The 22,051-nt window shown below is 40.4% G+C and overlaps 1 protein-coding gene across 1 annotated transcript in view; it reads right to left on the minus strand.

The window, feature by feature from the left end:
• The window catches only part of col27a1b (collagen, type XXVII, alpha 1b), a 54,730-nt gene that overhangs the window by 12,707 nt on the left and 19,972 nt on the right, over positions 1-22,051 (minus strand). Inside the window, exons 8-37 of the mRNA XM_076151119.1 lie at positions 21,844-21,888; positions 19,730-19,783; positions 18,401-18,445; positions 16,834-16,887; positions 16,332-16,376; positions 13,652-13,705; positions 12,538-12,582; positions 12,285-12,338; positions 11,723-11,767; positions 11,138-11,191; positions 10,957-11,010; positions 10,182-10,235; positions 10,033-10,086; positions 9,902-9,955; positions 9,777-9,821; positions 9,505-9,552; positions 8,779-8,832; positions 8,502-8,546; positions 8,304-8,357; positions 8,161-8,214; positions 7,848-7,901; positions 6,465-6,518; positions 3,769-3,822; positions 3,315-3,359; positions 2,329-2,373; positions 2,083-2,136; positions 1,205-1,258; positions 967-1,020; positions 410-463; positions 169-222 (exon numbers count right to left, since the gene is read on the minus strand). Coding sequence (XP_076007234.1) covers positions 169-222; positions 410-463; positions 967-1,020; positions 1,205-1,258; positions 2,083-2,136; positions 2,329-2,373; positions 3,315-3,359; positions 3,769-3,822; positions 6,465-6,518; positions 7,848-7,901; positions 8,161-8,214; positions 8,304-8,357; positions 8,502-8,546; positions 8,779-8,832; positions 9,505-9,552; positions 9,777-9,821; positions 9,902-9,955; positions 10,033-10,086; positions 10,182-10,235; positions 10,957-11,010; positions 11,138-11,191; positions 11,723-11,767; positions 12,285-12,338; positions 12,538-12,582; positions 13,652-13,705; positions 16,332-16,376; positions 16,834-16,887; positions 18,401-18,445; positions 19,730-19,783; positions 21,844-21,888 — 1,533 coding nt within the window. The remainder of the gene's footprint in view (positions 1-168; positions 223-409; positions 464-966; positions 1,021-1,204; positions 1,259-2,082; positions 2,137-2,328; positions 2,374-3,314; positions 3,360-3,768; positions 3,823-6,464; positions 6,519-7,847; positions 7,902-8,160; positions 8,215-8,303; positions 8,358-8,501; positions 8,547-8,778; positions 8,833-9,504; positions 9,553-9,776; positions 9,822-9,901; positions 9,956-10,032; positions 10,087-10,181; positions 10,236-10,956; positions 11,011-11,137; positions 11,192-11,722; positions 11,768-12,284; positions 12,339-12,537; positions 12,583-13,651; positions 13,706-16,331; positions 16,377-16,833; positions 16,888-18,400; positions 18,446-19,729; positions 19,784-21,843; positions 21,889-22,051) is intronic.

Consider the following 22,051-nt stretch of genomic DNA (forward strand, 5'->3'; position numbering starts at 1 on the left):
TATTAGAGAAGAATTGCCCAATCAAGCATATTGCTGGCCAAAGTCATTTTCCTGCATAAGACATTTTTAGATTAATTAACTCTGGGCCGATATGGTTCGGTGGACGGTTAGATTTTTGAGCTGATAAATATGTGTGTGTGTGTGTGTCCCTGTCCCCTCCTTTTTTACCTTGGCTCCATCAGGCCCACTCAGTCCAGCCTCTCCATCAATGCCAGGCTCACCCTGACAGAGAGATCAACAGATTGCAGTTGCAATATTACGCATTTGGAGTGCTTTAAAGTATATTTGCCCTGTAGTTTTCAATGGGATGTCTATTTTGGATATTTCCTAAAGTTTGCAAGAGAAGACCCATTCACTTTAATTCAATGAGGCTCTAGAGAAAGAACCAACAGTAAAATGTGATGCTCACCCGCTGGCCAATCAAACCCTGCTCGCCAATGTTGCCAGGTAACCCAATAGCACCCTGCCAGGTAAAACAAATGTGAGTAAGCAGTACCGACAATATACACTAGTTATCAAATAACCAAACAAACCTAAATTAAATAAAAAATAATGATCTCCCAACAAGTGAACAACTGATTTTTTTATTAGAAAAAAATATCTTTGGAAAAAAACATTTTTTGATGTTGGTATTATGTAATCACCAGTTCCTGAAACATCCAAAACAGGTCACTAATAAAGAGTAACGTCAACAAAATAATGTATTTGTATGAGAATATTGCTGAGGTGAAGCCTTGTTGTGTCTGATATACATTCTACTTCCTCAGAAAGCAGCTGCCTACCTGAGAAAGAGAAAATAGGAGGTGTGCCACATGATGGCCTTAGCTGTTACCTGCACTAAAGGCTACTGATGCAATAATGGTTTGATAATTTACTGTTTGCACCCCCCCCCTCTTCTCACAGAGTGTTTGTGATCTATAAAACATGCAGAGACCCACATCAATCATAACATGATGTCACACTCACCTTTTCCCCAGGTTCACCATGTAATCCACTCTCTCCAGCCTTCCCTTGTGGCCCCTGTCAGAAGCAAGGTTTGCCTTCAGTATTCAGTGCTAATTTAAGAACCAGTGTCACTATGCAGTGAGTGACAATGATAACACATTATAGTATTTGCATCTATGCCAAACAAAGTCATTACAAACGTGTCACATGTACATGCTCGAGTGTGAGCATTCAGAAAACGCTGTGTAATCAAACTCACCTTAGGTCCCATTTCTCCAAGTTGCCCGGTTGTTCCTGGTGGCCCTGTTGGTCCCTGCGATTACAAAACAAAGGTATCGACAAAAAGTCTAATGGTTTCTAATCTTGAACAAACATATCTGAAAGTTAAGGAAAAGAGGGAAATATTGTGAGGAAATCAGAAGCAGGCAGACAGCAGGGATTTATGGAGATAAGTTAATCTGCAGGGCTACAAGCCCTCAAAAGAGTGGAACAAAGATTCTGTAAGTGATGGAAAAAGACATGCCGTTATAGACAAATTCAGGCTCCGATAAAGTTGCCTCTCCAGGAAGAAGATGGTGTAAATCAAATTGTCTCCGACTCACTACTTCTCTGCTTGTTTCTGACAGACTTAGGCAGAGTGAGAGAAAGGGGATGAGGATGCTCAGGGTTTCTCAGGCAGGATAAGGGCTTCTAGGCATCACTGAACACAAGGTGTCAGACCGAAAACTCAGAGTGTATAATGCAAGGGTAAGAGGAAAAGGGCATGGTAGATGCTGGAGAGTCACAGGCCATTACACATGGGATGGAACTACAATTTCAAGCTGCATCCTCTGTGCAGGATCGCACGGTTGCAACCGCCGAAATCTTACAGAAGAGACAGACAAACCTACAAAACACAAAATTCTAAAAGATATCTCAATGCCTCTTAGGTTATATGGATGAGTCCCTTATTGGAAATTGAAAAGATGTGACCATGGACCAAAACCATATGAACACCCAGAAAAAACTTGATGGATGAAAAAATAGGTTCCACTATGGACACTCCTTATGGATAAATTGCCAATTATCAATTGACGAAAAGGTTTCTAATGGATCCCCCATAAAGACAAAAAGCATGTGTAAAATGATGTAACTCACAGGCTCTCCCACAAATCCTTTAGCTCCTGGAGGTCCCGAAGGTCCCTGAACACCCTGAAAATAATACAGGGCTATATCACACACACAGACTTCAGGTATTCATGCAGACATGAATTCATGCTGAAATGCTACACCCACTAGAATAACACAACACAAGCCTCTCTTATCCATCACTGTTCCCCAAAATGTGTCCACCCCAAAATCAAGACTGACCTAAAAGAGACCTCTGTTAGCCCAATCACTTACTGGAAATCCCTTAGGCCCAGCTTCACCTGGCTCGCCAATCCTCCCCTGCAGCCAAAACACAACACAAATGGGAAAAGTTCCACTCTCAACAGGTGAACAAATTAGAAGCTTGTGCTGAAGACGCGTAGAGGGTCAGCTAGGAGAAGCATAAAGTATTAGATCCATTTTATTGGGAAACTGCAATTCCAAAATAAAATAACTGTGAGGAAGATTTATCCAGGAGGGTTTCTAGACTGCTGAGGAGGGACCACAGTGACCTGGCAGACATTATGGGATGGATGGCTCCCATTATTCATTGCACAGATTTGAGTAGAGTGGGCGCTAACCTCATTGAAAGTCACAATGATATTTTCCTGCAGCTATGTCAACTTATCTAGGTGGAGGTGACTTCTTACACAACTCACTCTTGGTTACCACAGTAACTTGAAAGTTATTACCGCAGCTCTAATGAATGTATTTGCTTTCTTTTGGGTTTTTTTGTCGACAAAACATATTACAACCCTTCTGTAGGTGAAGAACTTATCAATGACAACTACGGTGAATTGATATAGTCTTCTTGGAGCAGAAGCACAACAGGTTTTAGATGCTCAGGGACACAAAATCCAGATTATCAGTTTAAATGTATTTGGGTGTTTTCCAGTGACATGGATAAAACTAAAAATAACAAGCCTTGACTGCAGCTTCCAAAAGGAGAGGAGATTGTAACAGATGGGAAAATTAAGAGTTGTGCATCACACGGCTCATCATCAACTGCTACAACTCTGCTCGGTGTGCTTTTATGAGAAGTTTGTTCTCTCTATGGCAACCTGGGAAATTACCCTCCATTAGATTAAATGTCACTTTTTGGAATTTGACAGAGAGATACTTAGTCTGCAACTTTGAGGATTTAAAAGTCCACTTTGCCAAAAGAAATCTAGATCAGCACTAATAGTGCTACTAATGGCATTATTGTTGAGTGGAAACTTAAGAAACTTAATTCTCCTCACCATCTCCCCGGGGAGGCCTAATTTTCCTGGTGGACCATCAGGGCCCTGCAAAGAAAACATCACACACACTCACATAGGCTTTCTGAAATCCCCCAGAGTTAAAACGTCTCCAATGTAAGAACTAACAGTACCATCAATATTTTAATATGCTTTGACTTAATGTTCTGTTTGCTTTTTACCCAGTAGAATATCCTCAAAATATCCTTCAGATGTTAAAACAGTAACATAGGAGTTATAATTTACAAAGCTGCTTGTAAAAGTTTTCAGATTTATTATTTTTATCCTACTTTAGTGAAACTTGAGCCTGAGTTACTCTTATCCTCGCTTTCCATGTGACAGATTAAGGGAGCAGATGGACAGAATTTGCTTTTAGGCAGTTTTTAAGTAAGACCTTGGCATGTGAAGTAACGGCAACAACAATGAGGCTCTGAAGATGAGATGAATAAGTACTCACCTTTACTCCCATAGACCCTTTCTCCCCGACTAGGCCGTCAGGACCTATTGGACCCTATGGGGGGTAAAGAGAATGTGACAGATGAATAACTTTGACATAACAAAAGGTCTCACAGACCAGATATACACACACTAAATCAATGCTTCAATCCACATTTGTGTTCTCAAGGCCAGGGATTATGGCTATTTTGCAAATATTGTATCCCACACTTCTTTGCACAGACACACACAGTGGGGGGCATATTGAACTGCTGCACACTGGGGTTATTGTAAGTCAACTTCAGAAAACTTCACAAGTCCCCAAACGGATTCTTCCTTGCCTCTCATACCAAAGTCCAGCATCATGTCTGTGACTTGCCCGTGTACACGGAATGACCATTTGAGCTAAATATAGCAAGTACACTGCCACTGCTGTCCCTATTATGAGGCCTTGGTGTTTCCATTGCTTCTGGGTAGCGCCTGGAGGTTGTTGTTTCTGCTCAATTAGTTCATTAAGCCAATGCACCGATGTTCGGTAAACACCATAATCAGATCACACATCACAATAATAATCACTATAAATCCCAGTTGATGTAGTTTGAGTAACAGAATTAGATTATGTGATTGGAAGTGGATTTACTCAAGCATGAAAACACACCATCTCATTACAATCAGCATAATAAGCATTTGTTACCTGACACACATTCACTCTCAAGATGATTAAGCAATGAGTCATATTCAGTCAACTACAGAATCCTTTTAATTCCATCCTTGTTCACAGCTTGGCCCATATGTTTTGCCTTAATAGCTGCACCTTTCACACTTTTTATTGGTTTGTTTATGAAGGGATAGCAGCAACAAGTCTCTGATATTAGTCTGTCCTCGTGAGAAATGAATGAATATATCTATCTTAGACCAGACTAGAACAATATATCTCTGTTGATTTAGCAGCCCCAGTGGTCAACTGCTGCAGTGTTGCCTGTGTCACATTTCGCTCTTCCATAATCCACAGCAATGCATTTGTATATCTTTATAGTTATTTTTAATCGAGTTAAATTAGAGAAAGCAAGACTAGATTAGATTTAAGGTAGATGCACAATGTATAATACCAAGTTAAACTAACCACATTTGCAGTTGTGGCTAGTTTTAAGTAAGATTTAAAATGTTAGTGTTACAATAGTGGAACGTCTAACTATATTTTTGAATGTTTATAAAAGTAATGCATTAGTCTTTGCTTCCGTTCAGACACCTTATACTGGCCAACAACTCATTAGTTTTTCTTGGCATTTAAAATGTATAAGAAGAAAGGTGCTGCTGCTTGGGCTAATGTGCTGCTGAAAATGTGGTGAGAAGAATTTGGAACCATTCTACAGCACTGACCGGTACAAAAAGAAACAAATTAAAAAATCCCTGGAGCTAAAGATGATATCGTTAACATTAAACAATCATATCACATAATCACATAATCTCCACAGGAAATGATCTCTGAATTATCTGGATAAAAATCCAATTTGCATTGTTTTACCTTGAATTTATGATTGGATTACTTCACTATGTTTTGTGGTGCAGACATTTGCCACAACTTGACCTTTTATTTCGTTTGAGGCACACATTTCATGCAGCGTCACATAATCGAGATTTATCCTTCCACAGACTTTCTTTGGAAACACTTTTGTGACTCTCGAGCCAAGAAACTGACAATACGGTGGTGGAAATGGATAAATGGGGCTTCAGACTTGAGGGTAATTTAAACACGCCTGCACATCCATGATGAGCACCATTACCTGGAGGACAAGATTAACATATTTGGATGGGTAGAGAGGCGCAGAGACGTGTCAACAAAGATGAATGACATGATAATAAAACATCACTACAATCCGGATAAAAAGAAATGTTAGTTTGTCAAAAGAAGACCATTCATTCGATTTTTTCCAAGTATTTCCAATCTAGTAAATGACAAATTAATTTACAGTGCAGTGAGAAGACAGGGGTTTAATCATGCTGCTGTCCTATATTCATTTTCCAGTCTTGATGTACTTTTTGGGTTATTATGGCTATTAAATATTACATTTGGGAATAATGTGATATCAGGGGAACCATGTAAAACCACTCTACAGAATGAAATGCTTTAATTATACCACTTAGTCATGTTACATCATTTATTCATTCGTTTGATGGTCCTGAACAAAGAAGTATTTTTTCAAAGTGGAAAAAAATGAATAATGAAAAAGTCAGAAATGAACTGGTGCTTTGGAGAGATGGCAAAGCACACACACACACTCCTCTGCAAGAACTCTGGGATGTTTATGTAGCAAGCGGTTATTGTTCTCATTATCGTTCAATGTGTTTTTTTGCAAAATTGTGCATATTCTGTTGATGAAGTTTTAATTACATTGTTTTCCACTATGATGCCGAATCATACCGAGCCATGCTGAGCCGACAGCCTTCTTCCTCCTGTTATACTTGCAGCTAAACTGAGCTGAGCTAATGGAGCCAGACCTTCAAACGTCCACCCCATTTGAAGAACACAGATCTGCATCAGCTTATTCAAAAGTAATTATAGTTATTGCTTCCTGTGCAGGTTGAGATTGTCTTTTGGGAAAATACCCACGAGAAGAGAGCTGGATTGTAGCAGCGGACATTTTAAAACATGGCTGTGGTTTTGTAGTCATGTAGTCAAAAGGTCAGTTTGTATGTAAAGAGAAACATTTGTCTCACCCTCCTGCCTTTGGGTCCTCTGATGCCAATGGATCCCCGCGAACCAGGAGGCCCCTTGCAAAAAAAGAATACTCTTTGACTGTAACTGCAACAAACTGAGAAACAGACTTTTACACAGTGTCTCATTATCTTAATTAACTATGAACAGTTGAGAGTTTGTACTGTCCTCTTCTTCAACTGATGACTCATTCGTCAATGTTGCAAAGAGAAGGATCAAACATACTTCTACTTTAAATGTTGAACCACAATGTTTTTGCATGATTGAATAAAGCAGAGTTGATAAAAAAGCAATTTGCCAAGATAAATCTCACACATCTTTACTGGTGCTGTGTGAGTCTTATTCAGTCCCTCCAGTTTTTTGCCATTATACGATTGTGGAATTAGAATGCAAACTCAACAAAACGCTGCATTTTTTTTTCTTTCCTGAAGCCCATTCAGCTCATCAAGTCGCCCAAAAGCACCTACACAAACGTTTAGCATTAAAAGCTATGTAAGTTGGACATGGTGATGCGTATCAAAAGTTGATTGTAGCCTAAAACAGTGGATATGGGTCCATTATGGGATATGGGACCCATATTGCATACCATGGATATGAAATATGTTAAAGGCAAAGGAGTCATAACTAACAGACGTTACAGTTTTGTTTCTACAAAAGTTCAAACCTGGAAGGACTGAACTTATTTGGGAGACAACTCTTAAATTAAATTAATTTTGGCAGCAGATCTGGCAGGAAATAGAAGATACTTTTGGGGAACTCTGGCAATTGTTTAACAAATGAGACAAAAGAAGGACAGTTGTTGAAGTAGAAGTAAAAACATAAAATGCAGACAGATAAAATTGTGACTTGAAGGGATCGAAGGGAAATCGGTGCAACATGTGGTGCAAAGTCAGTCTCTGTTTGTTAGTGCACAAAGTGTCTATGCACTTTTTAAAATGAGTCCATGTGTAACACAGCATATGCCAAAGCCTCAAACACCACAACAGTTGCCATGTTGTATGAATCACAATTGTGTCTCAGTGTTGACCAGAGCAGCTTTAGAACATTTAACTGGTGGCCTAAACTTTCCCCAACCTTCATTTCAACTCTCTTTCTAAGGTTGAACTGCCAATCATGCAGCCCTGCTTTATATTCTAGATAAGCACAAGTAGCTAAAGCGTCTATAAAAGAATGATTCATGTGCTGTCATCATTTAGTTTTTACGTTTGGATCATTTGGCACTAATCTACCATTGCTTCTGCAATTTCAACTGTTTAATGTGCGTATGCATGTCAGTGCTTAAAACACACATTGAAAAATTCCTTTACTAGATACAATCATGTAGAAATTCTGCTCAAAAAGGAACCCAACAGTGAGTGCACTTTAAGTCTTAACTGTAAACTCACTGGGATCCCTTGTGCTCCAGGTGGCCCCTTCTCTCCAGGTATTCCAGCGTGGCCCTGATGGATAGAACATCACTCATACACTTAGTCTACTTTTTTGCAAAGAATCTATCAGATCTTATATCTGTGGCAAATCTGGGACTGTTTTTTCTTCATTCTGAGAGGTTATATATCTATCTAGTTAGTACATCATTCATATGAGGTGTAAACGATTCTTACAAACCAGGCTCTCCAAACATATTAAAACCTCATCCCATACACATGTAGAACTGAATGCTCCCTGGTATGAGCGACAGGGTCCAGACTTACTCCTTACCATCGGCCCCTGTTCCCCTGGCGGCCCGGGTGGGCCAGTTTCACCTCGAACCCCCTGATGAAGCACATGCAGCTGTTAGACCATTTTATGTCAACATACAGAAGGACAACAACAACAATATACAACAAATAGAGCCAGCAAACCTTTTCTCCAGCCATGCCCATCTCTCCATCAGGCCCAATGAAACCAGGCAGTCCCTAGAGAATCAAGTATGGAAAGGATGCACTCTTAAGTCCCTTTCATTCATTTCTTGTGATGCTGGTACATTACCATAGTAGTCAAATGGAGACATAAGCAAGCAGCAAATGTAATCATCAGAAAGGGAAGGAGAACAGCTTTACCCTCTCGCCAAGCTTTCCAACCTCGCCAGTTATCCCGGTCTCGCCCTACAGCAAAGCAGCTTGTTAGCATATCACAAACTTATTCATGCCTTTCTTTTCTTAGCTCAAATCAGTAGAAAAGTAAGAGTGGAGGCTGGTTCCCCTGTGGTAAGAGAGAATTAACATCTAATTTACACATATTGAGATGATACATTGTCATAAAAGGGAGCTGGGGGAGAGAATGTTCAGCTAAATATGACAAGAGTGTAACAGTGGGTGTGAGCCTGTTAGGTCTGACCTTCAGTCCATCTGGGCCTGTCAGTCCAGGGAATCCCTGCCTCCCAGGTCTGCCCTGAACAAAAAGCAAAAATGACACATAGAAGCGTACTGCAGGTCCCCAGAATAAACAAAACACTCATTATCTCCTGTTTAAGGTGCAGTCTGCAAGTCTGCTGCCCCATGAGAGGCACAAGACACAAAATAAACCAACAACTGGTGCCAAAACTAAGACACCCCACACTGAAATGTAATGACCCATAAGACAAAAATGTGTTTGCACAATCAAAGTCTGCTCATTACTCAGCAAAGTCATTGGGTCATTCATGTTTGTTTCTACTAATCTCTTATGGGTTGCACTTATGGGAGATGGCAGACTGAACTCAGCCATTGCCAAAATTAGAAAGCACAGTCTGGATGAGTTGCACTGGACACATCCTCTCCTATTGTTTAGCCTGGGATCACTCCAGGTTTTTTTGGGTTGTTATTCTGCGGATGTTGTACTTTTTCAAAGCCTTTCTGTTAAGCTCTCATAAAGGCTCAGCATGGCCTCTTTGTCCTTGATATCCATCATGATGTGAAACTATCAACATCATATCAATATCACTATCAACATCATAACACACATATCATATCATACATTTTACTTCTCTAATATTTTGTGATATTTTGCAATAGGACAAATGCTAAATTCAAGTGCTCTTTAAATATTAAAATAAATAACAAAAATAAAGTAATAACCACATACATATCTGTAGTGCCTGATCAGACAAGCAGATGCAGACTTCGGGTGGGTCTGAAAGTGAGTTATTATATCATCTATCATACTGGAGAGTGATGACGTTTTATAACCAAAATGAGCATAGCAATTGTCTAACCAGTCTGGTAATATGAGTACATATTATCCAATAGGGTGGCTTACAAACAGCTTTAGAGCAAAAGATGTTTCTACCACATATTAGTTATAGCGACAAAGCTGTAGGTTATACCAGCAATCTGTTTTATCCAATCCTCACTCACCTCCAGTCCAATGGCTCCAGAAGGCCCGATCGGTCCCTCATCCCCCTGACGAGAAAATGGCAATAAATAGTCAAGGGAAGAACAAAGTCAATCTATTTTTGATCGCCAAATCATATCAAACTCACCTGAAGTCCAGGTGTTCCTAATGGACCCGGTAAGCCCCTTGTTCCTTGCTTTCCCTGTAGATAACAAAACTGGCAGTGAGCTTCTACTCCACGCTTGAGTATTTGTAAAGGATTAATATCACCAAACTTACCTTTGGCCCCTCAGGACCATTTTGACCTGGTGGGCCAATGTCACCCGGAAAGCCCTGTGAAAAAGCCAAAAAATTAACCTCTGTGATAAGGGTTGTGACATAAAGCTAGTCAGAGGACAGAGGAGAGTGTGACATGTGACCTGTCCTACCTCGGGACCAGGAGGGCCAGAGAAACCATCAGGGCCCTTTTCACCAGGTTTACCCTAGGAAATGTCAAAGAAGCCATTGGTGTTAACACATGTATCAATGAGTTCAATGCATCTTATCAAACGGATGAAAAACTACAGCTACAATAACACAGATTTCTTTTTTTTTAAATAAGGGATTGTGCAAGAAACAGAAAGTACCATGGAACCAAAACCACCAAATTTAACCAATTGAACAGAGAGGAAATCTGCCGCATAGCATTTGTCAAAGAAATGTTGTTCCCGCATTTGAAAGTCACATAGATCATGTTGTTTTCAACAGTTCACAGCAGCAGTTGCCCTGACAACTGTAGCAATGAGTCTCAACTTAAGAATTTGCAAAGAGTTAACTTGAAACACCACTTTAAAAAAAACATTTCTATCATTGCTACAAGATGCTGACATTTGGAGTGATGCAGGCGGGCAAGGAAGCAATTTTAGAATCTCACATCAGGTGAGAATAAAAAATAAATCAACCAGCAAAGGCAGAAATACTTCCGCACAATAGCATTTAAGTAAAGCTGCACATGTTTCAATCCACAGGCCTTGATCTCAGAGGAAAATCCTCACAGGGCTTTCAATCAATAACCTTACTAATAGTTATTTTATCTGTACTGAGAAAGCATGTGTGTAAATCAAGCTTTCATGCCAGCATCTCTGTTTTACTGAACATAGTCACCAGGGGGACGTTTGGAATCGAGTTTCCCGATACTGAATATTTGTATGGGTTGCAAAATACCTGTGGTCCAGGTTTTCCACGAGGGCCTGGTAACCCTGGGGAGCCCCTTACACCCTGGAACACAAAACCACGGAAACAAGTCTTGTGTAAACAAGCCAAGAAGACAAACAATTTGCGAAATAAAAGTTCAGGTATATGAACATTTCTGTGAGACATTGGAAAAACACACGGTGAAAAATACCTTGTCCCCTTGGAATCCACACTCGCCCGGCTCCCCTGGTAAACCATCATCCCCCTGTGCAAGTGCAGAGGAGCAGATGTAATCAGAATATTCATAGAAACCAATCACACTGCTGGAGTGTTGAGCTACTTACAAGTCTGCCAAAAGAGGACACGGTTTCAATTTGATTCGTAGGATATTAACTAACCTCCTAACAGATTTCACTGAAATTTGAAAGACGGTTGACAGTGATGTTGTAGATACAGATGTGGATATAAAGCCAGGTACTGAGTTAGAATGACTTCAGTAATTTTACCAATTTTACCATATGATGCATTGTTTTTGCATCATCATCATCATCATCATCATCATCATCATCATCCTCACTCTCATTACCTATTCCACATCTGAGAACTTTTAAAAATCACATATCCCATATTAATACCTTGTGTATGTTATGATGCATCTTAATTTCTTTAAATTGAACATTATCTACAATTAAAACTTTATTAATTAAAACATTTGAGGATTATGCTACTTTGATGACGATCGTCTCTAGCACACTTAGAAGGGTTAGTAGTCTAATAAAGGACATGTGCAGATCACCTTATCACCTTTCAGTCCTGGCTCCCCTGGGTTCCCTGCTACTCCCTTAAAAAAATAAACATGATTAATTGTTAGCCAGATTTGTCATATGACCCTCGGTTTACATACATGAAAGAAGACATGGACACATACACACACACACACACAGGATTTACCAGCTTCTACAATTCTGAGTGAGTTGTTTGCAGTAAATTGTCAGTTATTCTCTGGGAGTCTTGTGGCCGAAGGTGTGAATGACCCTCATGGCTGAAGAAGCTACATGGATGATTGGTGAAAAATTTTCAACAACCATCAGCAAATCCAATTTCCCTTGAGCCACTACAGCTCGATATTCAATGATATGACTGGGAACCTTCATGGACTCAAACATTTGGATGAGATCTGACACAAATGTGATCCAAACACCAGCCACATGTCTGGCAAGTGACATAGCGCAACGTACTGAGCCACTTCTTTCTAACATAATAAAAGATACTTTGGTTGACAAAATCAAACACACCGTATTCACATTATGCCCTTATCAGAACCAGACACATATAAACGACATTACCAGACCATTTACCTTGAGTCCTGGAGGTCCCAGGAAGCCCATCACGCCAACATGGCCCATGTCTCCCTGCCACCAACAACACACACAAAACACACACTTATAAGAGCGAATGAGCAGATAACACCCCTCACTAAAAACAAAATTTTATCACTTGTCAGCATTTATATGAGGCTTTGTTCTCATGCACATTTGCCACCATTAGCACTAATGCATAACAGAACAGTCCTAAACACACAACCAAAAGTGAGGCTTTAAAAACACTCACAATAAGACCGGGGACTCCACATGGGCCAGGAGCTCCCAGTTCACCCTAGGAGGGAGAGGAAGGAGACAGAGAGATGCTTAACACAACGGTAGCTGCAAGGCAACCACGCTTTGTTGGCTTTAGGATTGTTGCAACGCTGCTCTTTGGGACTGTAGATGATGCCTTTCTTAAAGTGTTTATGTATACACTGTTGTAGTGTAAAATTTGTTATCAATGAGCCAGTTTTCTGAGCGCAGCATTTCATTTTCATAAAGATGGTTCAACCTTTTACTTCTGGAACCCTGACCCAACATACAGGCATATGCATGTACTCGTGTTTGTAAGCTTGAACTGTGCTTATATAAAGTGAATATCTATGTCTATCGCCACTTTTGTCCTCATCTAGCGTAATGTGTTCAGTGTAATGACCGAGCCCTTGGCACATCTCACACACAGGCTTGTTGCCCAAATTATCTACAGCCACATGGCATGCCTGCATCCTCTCCAAGTCACACATCCAAAGATGGAAGAGAAACAGAAGGGATGGATGCCACGTAGCCCAGTGTGGCCTTCCTGTATCCTCTATTTCCCGATGAATGGACAAGATGAATCCAGCCAAACGGAACATCCCCTCTTTCCCCAGGAGAGAGTAAAACGAGACTGGAGACGCTACGAGAGGTCAGCCAATCACAGCCAAATAGACAACCTGTCAATCATGAGCTGTGGGGGTCAAAGCTAAACAAAGTAGAAAGGCAATTGAAATTGCAGATGTTGGTCAGATATCAGTGTGGATTCTGCTGTGTGACTGAAACATCTGCACATGTAAATGATCTCGCTGTGGATTATAAGTCAACTCTAACAAGATGTTTTCCCTTTTGCAGAGACTGGCGGACTTAAATTTGGACAAAAGCTTGTCAGTGAGGTGTTGGAACATTTTGTATAGGTTCTGCCCAGATGTGGCGCATTTTCACTTTTGAACCTCTTCTTGAGCTTAAAACGTAAACTTAAAAATCCAAGTTTACAGAAATTAAATGACACACATATACACATATTTAGTTTTTTGCAACTTCTTTAAAAGAGTAGGTTTGTCATTGTTATTTTTATGTAGTACGTCATTAAAAAAGCGCCTACTTACTGGGTTTCCGTCAGGGCCAGGGGGTCCTCGCTCTCCAAAGTCACCAAGAAACCCCTGAGCACACAAACAGGGTAGTCATGTAACCAGAGCAGCCAGCAAACAGTTGTGCATTATGATTGGGGACCCTGTGATTGCCCTATGATTTGGATACAATGCATCAAAAGCCTGCGATTTCAGTATATGTTCAATCAAAATGTTAAGCGGAGAAACATTTCCCCGTTTTGGATGAAGAGAGCCAATAATTCTGTGTGTGTGTGTGTGTGTGTGTGTTGGAGTGTCTTTGTCACATCTATGGGACGATGAGAGGTTGTAAAACAAGTATGTGGAACAGGCTGTCGGAGACAACAAAGATGGCACAAGAAGTTTCAGTATTCAGCATCAACTGGTAAATTCAGGGTAGAGCAGAATTCCAATGAGTTCTGTGAATCAGGACAGCAACTTTTCTGCACCACTCTGTTTACTGGACCTGCTATGACAGCATACAAAATGTAAAAATAACAAAGAAACACATCTTCATAACAAGGAGAAGGTACATGCTATGAGTTTACCCCTCCAAGGTACAGTTCAGCCTACAAGTGAATCATCAGATGCAAGGAGCGAGTGTGTTGAGGGCATCATAGTTTTCTACTGTCATACTGACATGCTGATGAAATAAATGAATAAGCTGGATTTGTTTCAAGTGGAGCATTGCAAACAGGGAGGAGTGCTGAAGGGAAACGAGAGCAGCTTTTGTCAAACTCACTGGCCTCACACACACACACACACATTGCTTCCATTACAGTATTTGTCTTCATTTGTTTATTAGACGGAAATGACAACGCGTTTGTGCCAAATTATAAAGAAATTGTATGAATCCAGGAAAACCTAACTCTTCATAGTGCTCCATGTGATGCAGAATTTATTTAGACGTGAATTGTAATTATTAACACCCATCATTCTGAACAGCATACGCATGAATAGAAAAACGTTGTGTTTGGTGTAAAATTAACACACCAGACATAGAGTCAATAACAAGTTCCCCAACACAGAAGTTTGCATATAAAACTCAACAAATCCCATCAAAAGTTCATTCCTGGCAAGACATTCCTCAGCAGAGTGTCTCTGAGCAACAGTGTGTATGTGCATGCACTGGAAGAGAGCATGCAGTCAGTGAACCAACCCCCAGGATCTGCCTAAATGGCCGTATAAAGCTCCTTGGCTCAGGAACTGCTGACTGTGTCCTTTTTCCTTTCAGTGATTGTAATTCCATTATTGAGGCAGAACAAAAGGCACGATGCAGCCGTGAAGCCACACGCTCAACGTGTGCTCGTCAGCGGGCCAAGGTCAACACGCAACCACACATCATGGCTCAGCACGCAGCTCACAGGAGGCAAGAGCTGTAGTTAGACACATGATGAATGGGAGGATAGCAGAGAGGTCTGTGTCTGTGTCTGTCTGCTGAGCCAGACAGAGAAAACCATGAGATCAAAGCATAAAGACCTCAAGAGATACTATTGTTTGTGTGGCTATGAGCGCTGATTTAGAACATTAGACAAATGCGGATAAAGTAATAAGCTGTAATTGGTGAGATGTCGAGACTGCAGGAAATGTGGAAAAATGTACTTGTCTCCAAAAATGCCAATAATTGACTGACTTGGGTTGATCAAAAACACATGCATCCTCCAGTCCTTTGCTCTCAATAACATTGAGGTTGGTTTTGCTCCAGTCATTAGCCTACTTTACTATTCTCTACGTATATATGAGGACGAGATTAAAGGGAAGTCAAGGTTTATGAAGTCAACAAAGTTTCGGAATTAACTTTTGTTGTGGCTCCAGCTGATTTAATATGAGACACCTGAGCCACATTTCCGCTGTTGGATCCAAAAACCTATCTCTCTCTCTCTCTCTCTCTCTCTCTCTCTCTCTCTCTCTCTCTCTCTCTCTCTCTCTCTCTCTCTCTCTGACCTTCTCCAATTTACTGCTGACTCAATAAAGAAATAGTTTTTTTACCGGACAGAAAAATTGCTTTCTCATGCCTTGGAGCCTGAGTTTTGTCCCAGTCATAGTTGCTGACTATGTACAACCAGATGAGTCTAAGGAAGATTTCCCATTTGTGGTTGTGAGCAGTATTAGGATTTTCCATGTAAGCCTGGCAGGATGGGAAATGTTCTGCCAGGCGCCAATGACGATGCGCTTCCCTGGTCTGTGGGTAGAGACTCTGGAGTGCCAAACCCACAACTGACATATTACATAATCATATCATGCCAATGCAAAAACATAGAATACAGTGTTTCCTAATTAACTCCAACTATCTATCTGCTAAATGTGAGAGTCACTGCTCAATACTTTGTGCAGTGAAAAGAGAAAGTCCTGGGAAATGTTAGATGAGATCTAACATCACCTACGCATTATGTTAGTGCTTTCAAATGCTGTTGATTAACCCTTCAAGCAGCATTGTTGAAAGAGCTGCCAATCAGTACCAATGGCTCAAACCTACAGCAAACAGTATTACCCGACATTACCAGAACCTTACTCAGAAATTTGCAGCTCAGGCCAAGAGGGGTTTCACAATGAACTACAGTCTTTCTAAGAGCTATGGTCATGAAGATCCCATGCACTATGATCAATAGACATAACACACCAGTTTCATGATGCTGCATTCAAAATGTTGTCTGAGAAGTATGTTGAGAGAAAACTTTACCGGCCTACCCATCTTGCCCTTCTTGCCGTGAATGCCAGGGATTCCCTGGAAACAGACAAGATGATGGTGAGAGGGAGAGAAATTGATTCAGACATAAAGGTGAAATGAGTTAACATAATGCAAAGGGATGCAAATAGTTTTACGAAAATCAGAAGCAGAGATCAATCCTTGGCACCACAAGGGAACAAAACTCCTAAGAGATTCGGCAGCACTGCCCTGAAAGATCATGGGACTTTGAAACCTGCCTGTGTTCAAGACTGATTTAAATCCACCTCAGATATTTTTACTTGATCCAAGAGAGTCGAGGCAAATTGGGGCTTGAGTTGGTGACTGACTTTGACCACAAGCTCCATCCTATGTAAATACATTGTGCTAGTTTAAGCCTCTTATTGTGGTTTGATGAAGTGTGACTACGGTTGTTCGTGAGTGAAAGTACTTTGGCTCATGAGCAGTCATATAATGCAACCTAGAAGGTGTTTACAGTCTCAGCAGTAATACTCACTCTCTCGCCATCAGGACCAGGAAGGCCAAAAAGCCCAGGGATGCCAATGTGACCCTAGAGAGATAAATAGACAGGAATAAAATACAGAAGGGAGGGAGAGTCAACAAAAGAAATGAATGTTGTCAAGAGGGAGAGCAGAGATGATGAGGAATGAGGAATGGTTAGATGTTCTACGGTTTGGTTATGATGCTTTGATTCGCACCAATATGGAGCAATCTTGAAGAACCAAGCCTTGAAGCAAGTGTATATGCCCATGGACTGCATGGTGCTGGCTTCCACGATGTAGTCCAAGGGCACATACCCTCACATCAGGGATCTCTGAAGAGCTGCATGCTGACCTGCTGAGTGAAAGAAGGGAGAGAGTATGCCAGGTAATAAGGAGCTCATTTCCAAACAATGAAGCTCACTCAGAAACATTTTGTTGTGTTCATTAGTGCTCCAGTGTGCCATTGCAGAGACATTGGTATAAGGTGTAAAATGTTAATGTGCTGCTATACTGTGTATACTTAAGACCCCACTTAAAGGCATCCATAGGGTGCAAAATAACTTGTTTGTAAGTCCTAGTTGTGTTTCTTTGAAATTAGAAACTGATTAAATATGTTAAAAGGGACAACAGTGCACACTTCCACTTTATCTTCTCTCCAAGAAGATAGACGTACATCCCCCAACTCGACCCCTGAGGCAGGTTTTCAACACTATGCACACTTTGCTTGGAGCATACAGGAGTCAGAACAAAATGGACATCTCAAATTTGGGAGGGCAAACAAAGTTCTCCGCTAGAGACTTCTGAAGGAACAGATGAATAACTGTCAAAAAAAATCTCAAAAGGCAGAAATACTGCAACTGTGCAACAGTGAAATAGATCTCAGACAGATCAGAAAGTACGAGGATTCCCAGTGCAAACGTTTGAGTAAGAGGCTGCTAAATTTACTGTTTAATGGGAGTACATATCTTGATTGATCCTGAAAACTAATGCTGAATAGGTATTTACAATACAGTCTGATAGTGAAATTTACCATCAGACTAAACACATGTTAGCTTTTGTGTGATGTTTGTCTTAACTTAAAGCTTATGCAAGGAAATGCTTTAGTACAAAATATGACGCAGGCATCGTGCATGATGCTATCTGGGGCTGTGATTTATGAATAACCCACAATTATATTCTCCAATAAAAATAACAGAACTCAAGTGAAAAGAAAGCTTGACACAACATTACTTGCTCTGATAGTACTTTAAAATCTTCAAACAAAACCATTTGTCATATGTGCCTTTGGTCTCTTTATGTCCCAATAATTCATTTAGTATTCATTTCACAGATCATTAAAAACAAAATTCTAGTTTAAAATCTGTGCAGCACTTAGTGTAAGAATCTTTTATCGTCCATTGGCCAAGAAGAGGAAATACAATTAAATAAAGATGCATCAAACACTTGAAGACATGTGAAATATACAGAATCGACTTTTCAAATCACTTTTTTATGGCAAGTGAGCAAATGTCAAACGCACTGCATGGACTCTAAACTAAACAAAATAAATCCATGCAAAGGCTGTATCCCAAATCTACTTACCCTGAACCCCTTTGGCCCCAGTTTCCCTACTGGCCCAGGTAAACCCTGAAAGCAAAAGATGAAAAAAAAACAAAGTGGTGATTACAATCATTGGCAGAGCTTAACTTGTATGATTGTTACACTACAATACTTGTTAAGAGACTCTGGAAAAAGAAGGGAAAATGTTAAGACATGTCCGGTTTGATTGAAACTCCCCAATGCTTGATCAGCATTGATGATTCTTGGTTTTGCAGAGTTAATTACTTTGTCACAGAAAATCTCCACATGCAACCATAAAGATGAGAGCTTGGCTAAAAAAGGCTTCCCTCTGCAAAATAGTCCGATGCAAACCTACAGCTGCAGTGATTCACAGCCTACAGATGGTAGGGGGTGCTAAAGCCTAATCCATCATGCACCACTAAAAGTCATAGGGATCGGAGTAGTTGACATGGGAAGTGCGCAAAGGCACAGAGGCAAACATGAAGACCCGCGACTGAACCCAGAGTTATCATAAACATCCACTCTGCACAAGTGAGTGAACAGTTTTCCAGCTGTTTTCTATATTGATATTTGCTGCAGAAGACCTCTAACGCTCCCCTGCTTTGACTTCTCCAATCTTTGTAGAAGCTTTTCCCAGAACGCTCACAGTTTGAGTTAGAAAGACAGAGGGAGCTTATTTGTATCCTGGGAGCTCTGGCATTAGTCACACTTTTATTACTCTTTCTTCCTTCAGGGTGCCGCTTACTATGGATACCCTCTGACAATTTATTTCCCGACAGGCCCAGGGACATCCGTCTCTGAAATTCAACCCCAGGTGTTTCTCTACAGCGTGGGGCTCTTGTCACTCTTTCAGAGGCCCAAAACTTTCAATTCACCCTATACAAACTTTCTATTTGAATTTTTCTTAATGTTCATACCGATGGACAATATTTATTGGTCAGCGCCTTATACTTTACTTTACATTTTTGCACTAACGAGTATATTGCTAATCAATATTTGTACTTTTTGGTGCTATTTTAGGCATGAAAAGAGATATTTGCACCAATGGATACTACTTCATACATGGGTTCAACCACAGAGCTGCTTTGTCATCCAGTTGTCAGCAAAATCCAGCAAAAAATCATTTTAAAAATATGCAGGACTGCTTACTCCATTATTTCCATCACGCCCTCATCCTGACATTGAAGAACATTGGCTGGAGGAAATTTGATTCTAATTCACAACGGGGATGACATCTTTGCCCCTATTTACTGTTTTATGTCCCTCTCTCTATGTCAGTGTGTGTGTGTTTGTGTGTGTGTGTGTGTGTGACCCTGCTCAACCAGCATCGCAACGCTAGATTTACTGCACCTGCCTGCCAGGATAGCCTTTGGCCCCAGGGCTTCCATCATCTCCCCGTTCACCCTGAAAAGAGGACAGAAAGCAGAAATCAGAATCAGAGAGTAAACAAGGAAAAGGGGGATGGAACAGTAAAAAAGTACCATAGTTAAAGTAATGGGGTTATTTTCTATATAATATGTATGTGATTTCTGTTGAAACCTCAGTGATTAGAACCTCGTAAATTTTGTCAAAAATAATGAGAACGTGCATGTATTTACCGAAGAATAAACAAAGGTTCACTTGTCCTGTAGTAGAATTCAAATCTGTAAGCTTTTTAATAATGCCCTTTTATTTCATCAAGCCCTCATTTCCTAAGTAAGTAACCACCACTATGCACACCAGCACTCTAACCATTCAATTAAGCTGACAGAAAAGCTATTACCATGCGGTTCACTACCGTGCTCTGTTCTTTACCCTATTATAAAGTTTTTGTCCCCAACAACGCACAGCATTGTACATGAGTCATTTCTTCCTTGTGGTGAGACCAAACGACCAAATGTTTCCCTCAAGAAAGAAAGTTTGACTCTGCATGTATGGGAGCAGTAAAGCAGGATTAGTTAATGGAAGCACGCAAGAAATTACAGGCTGTTCGTATACTGAGGGCCGACCACATTAACACTGGCGGCAGTGATGTTTATGTTTCTGTACTATCAGCTTCCTGGAATGGTCTCTAATAACATGTGTAATAACATATTAAACAAAATAGTGATACAAAATAATGCTAATTAGGAAAAATGATGAGATTATGTATAAAAGGAAACAGAGAAACTGTTTATTGGATACTCCTTTCAGTTTCAGAAGCTGCAGAATCTATTGCAATACATTATATGACTGCCAGCTTAAATTTAATCAATTGACATGAATGTGTTACTTTGAATCAATTCTGGACAAGCTTACACCATATAATCCATCATAACTGTTTACAGTAACCAAGCAAAGTCCCTTTGGTTCAATGAGTTCATTATCTCACATTGGACTTCATAAGGAAATGAACAAGCTTTCCTATGTATTCCTATAGATTCATGTAATAAGCAGGACTGAGCACATTAGATAAAAGTGGGTTTTTTAACAGGACTGCATCTTCTCTAGAAGGGAGACAGAAAATGTTTTTTTCCTTGTGACACAGCACATTCCATCCACTGATAGTACTCAGGATTTGCACTCGTGAAAGAGGGGGAGGGAAAAGAAAGAATGACCTCGGGTGTCCAAACTATTTAGCCCACTTGTACTTGTGCCAAAAATCCCTTTCTCTCTTCCCGCCAAGATTCCCAAAGCACTAATATGCTTGCTGTAATGTCCTCTCTTCTCATGAACACCAGTCTCATCGTTCTGTAATCCCTCTGCTTTTACTCTTTATGTCTCTCATTCCTTGTCTCTGCTTCCTAACCTCTGAGTGTCTCTGTGTTATTCCTTTCTCTCAGACATACCCTCCCTTCCTCCTGTTTTCGAACTATAAATGGAAAGATGTGCTTGTCCCTGTGGAGCCTTGTCTCCTTTATTCGACGGGTAAACATACATTGACATACAGCTACACAGTATGCAGCCATCAGCCAGACAGCACTGGAGTTACCCAGCATGACAACACTTGAGACGGAGGAAGGATTGTGTCAGGGAAACAGAGGAATCACATTTTTGTTGTTTACAGATGCCACTCATGCTGTTCAGAAAATCCTCTTTCGGTGTCTCAAGATTGTTTTCATCACCCCCTACTATCAAAACATAACACTCACTCTCTCTGGGCAGCAACACCTCTTACCACACCACTGGCTGCAATTTTAAAATAGCCCAAACTGGCCTGTAGGAGGCAGTATTATTTATTATTTATGTATTTCTTTTATTCCCTCTGCCAAGGAGGTCATGTTTCTGCCCCTGTTGGTTTGTCAGTTAATTTTTCTGTCTGTCTGTCTGTTATCAGCGGGATTATTTTAAAGGTTATGAACCGATTTTCATGTAACTTGGTGTGCAAGTTCGACATGATCCTGCTGCAATAACAGACATTTACACATTTATATTGTCTATATGATCTATTTGCTATACATGGGAGGAAACTGGAAGGATATTAAAATAGAAATGACAATACTCACAGGATCACCAGGGAGACCATGGGGGCCAGGATGACCTTTGTGTCCCTGTTAACACAGGAAGAATAAATTAGAGTTGTGACTACATGACACAACAAGTGAAAACACTGTGGCATTATTTATTAGAATTCTGATCACAAAGCTATAGAGAAGAACACTAAATGATGCAGAGATTACGGAGGCTTTGGTTGGAAAAAATGCCCTTTACAAC

This window comes from Genypterus blacodes, unplaced genomic scaffold (assembly GCF_046128005.1).
Source record: "Genypterus blacodes isolate CSIRO-AG114 ecotype Tasmania unplaced genomic scaffold, CSIRO-AGI_Gbla_v1 ptg000053l_1, whole genome shotgun sequence".
NCBI lineage: Eukaryota > Metazoa > Chordata > Actinopteri > Ophidiiformes > Ophidiidae > Genypterus > Genypterus blacodes.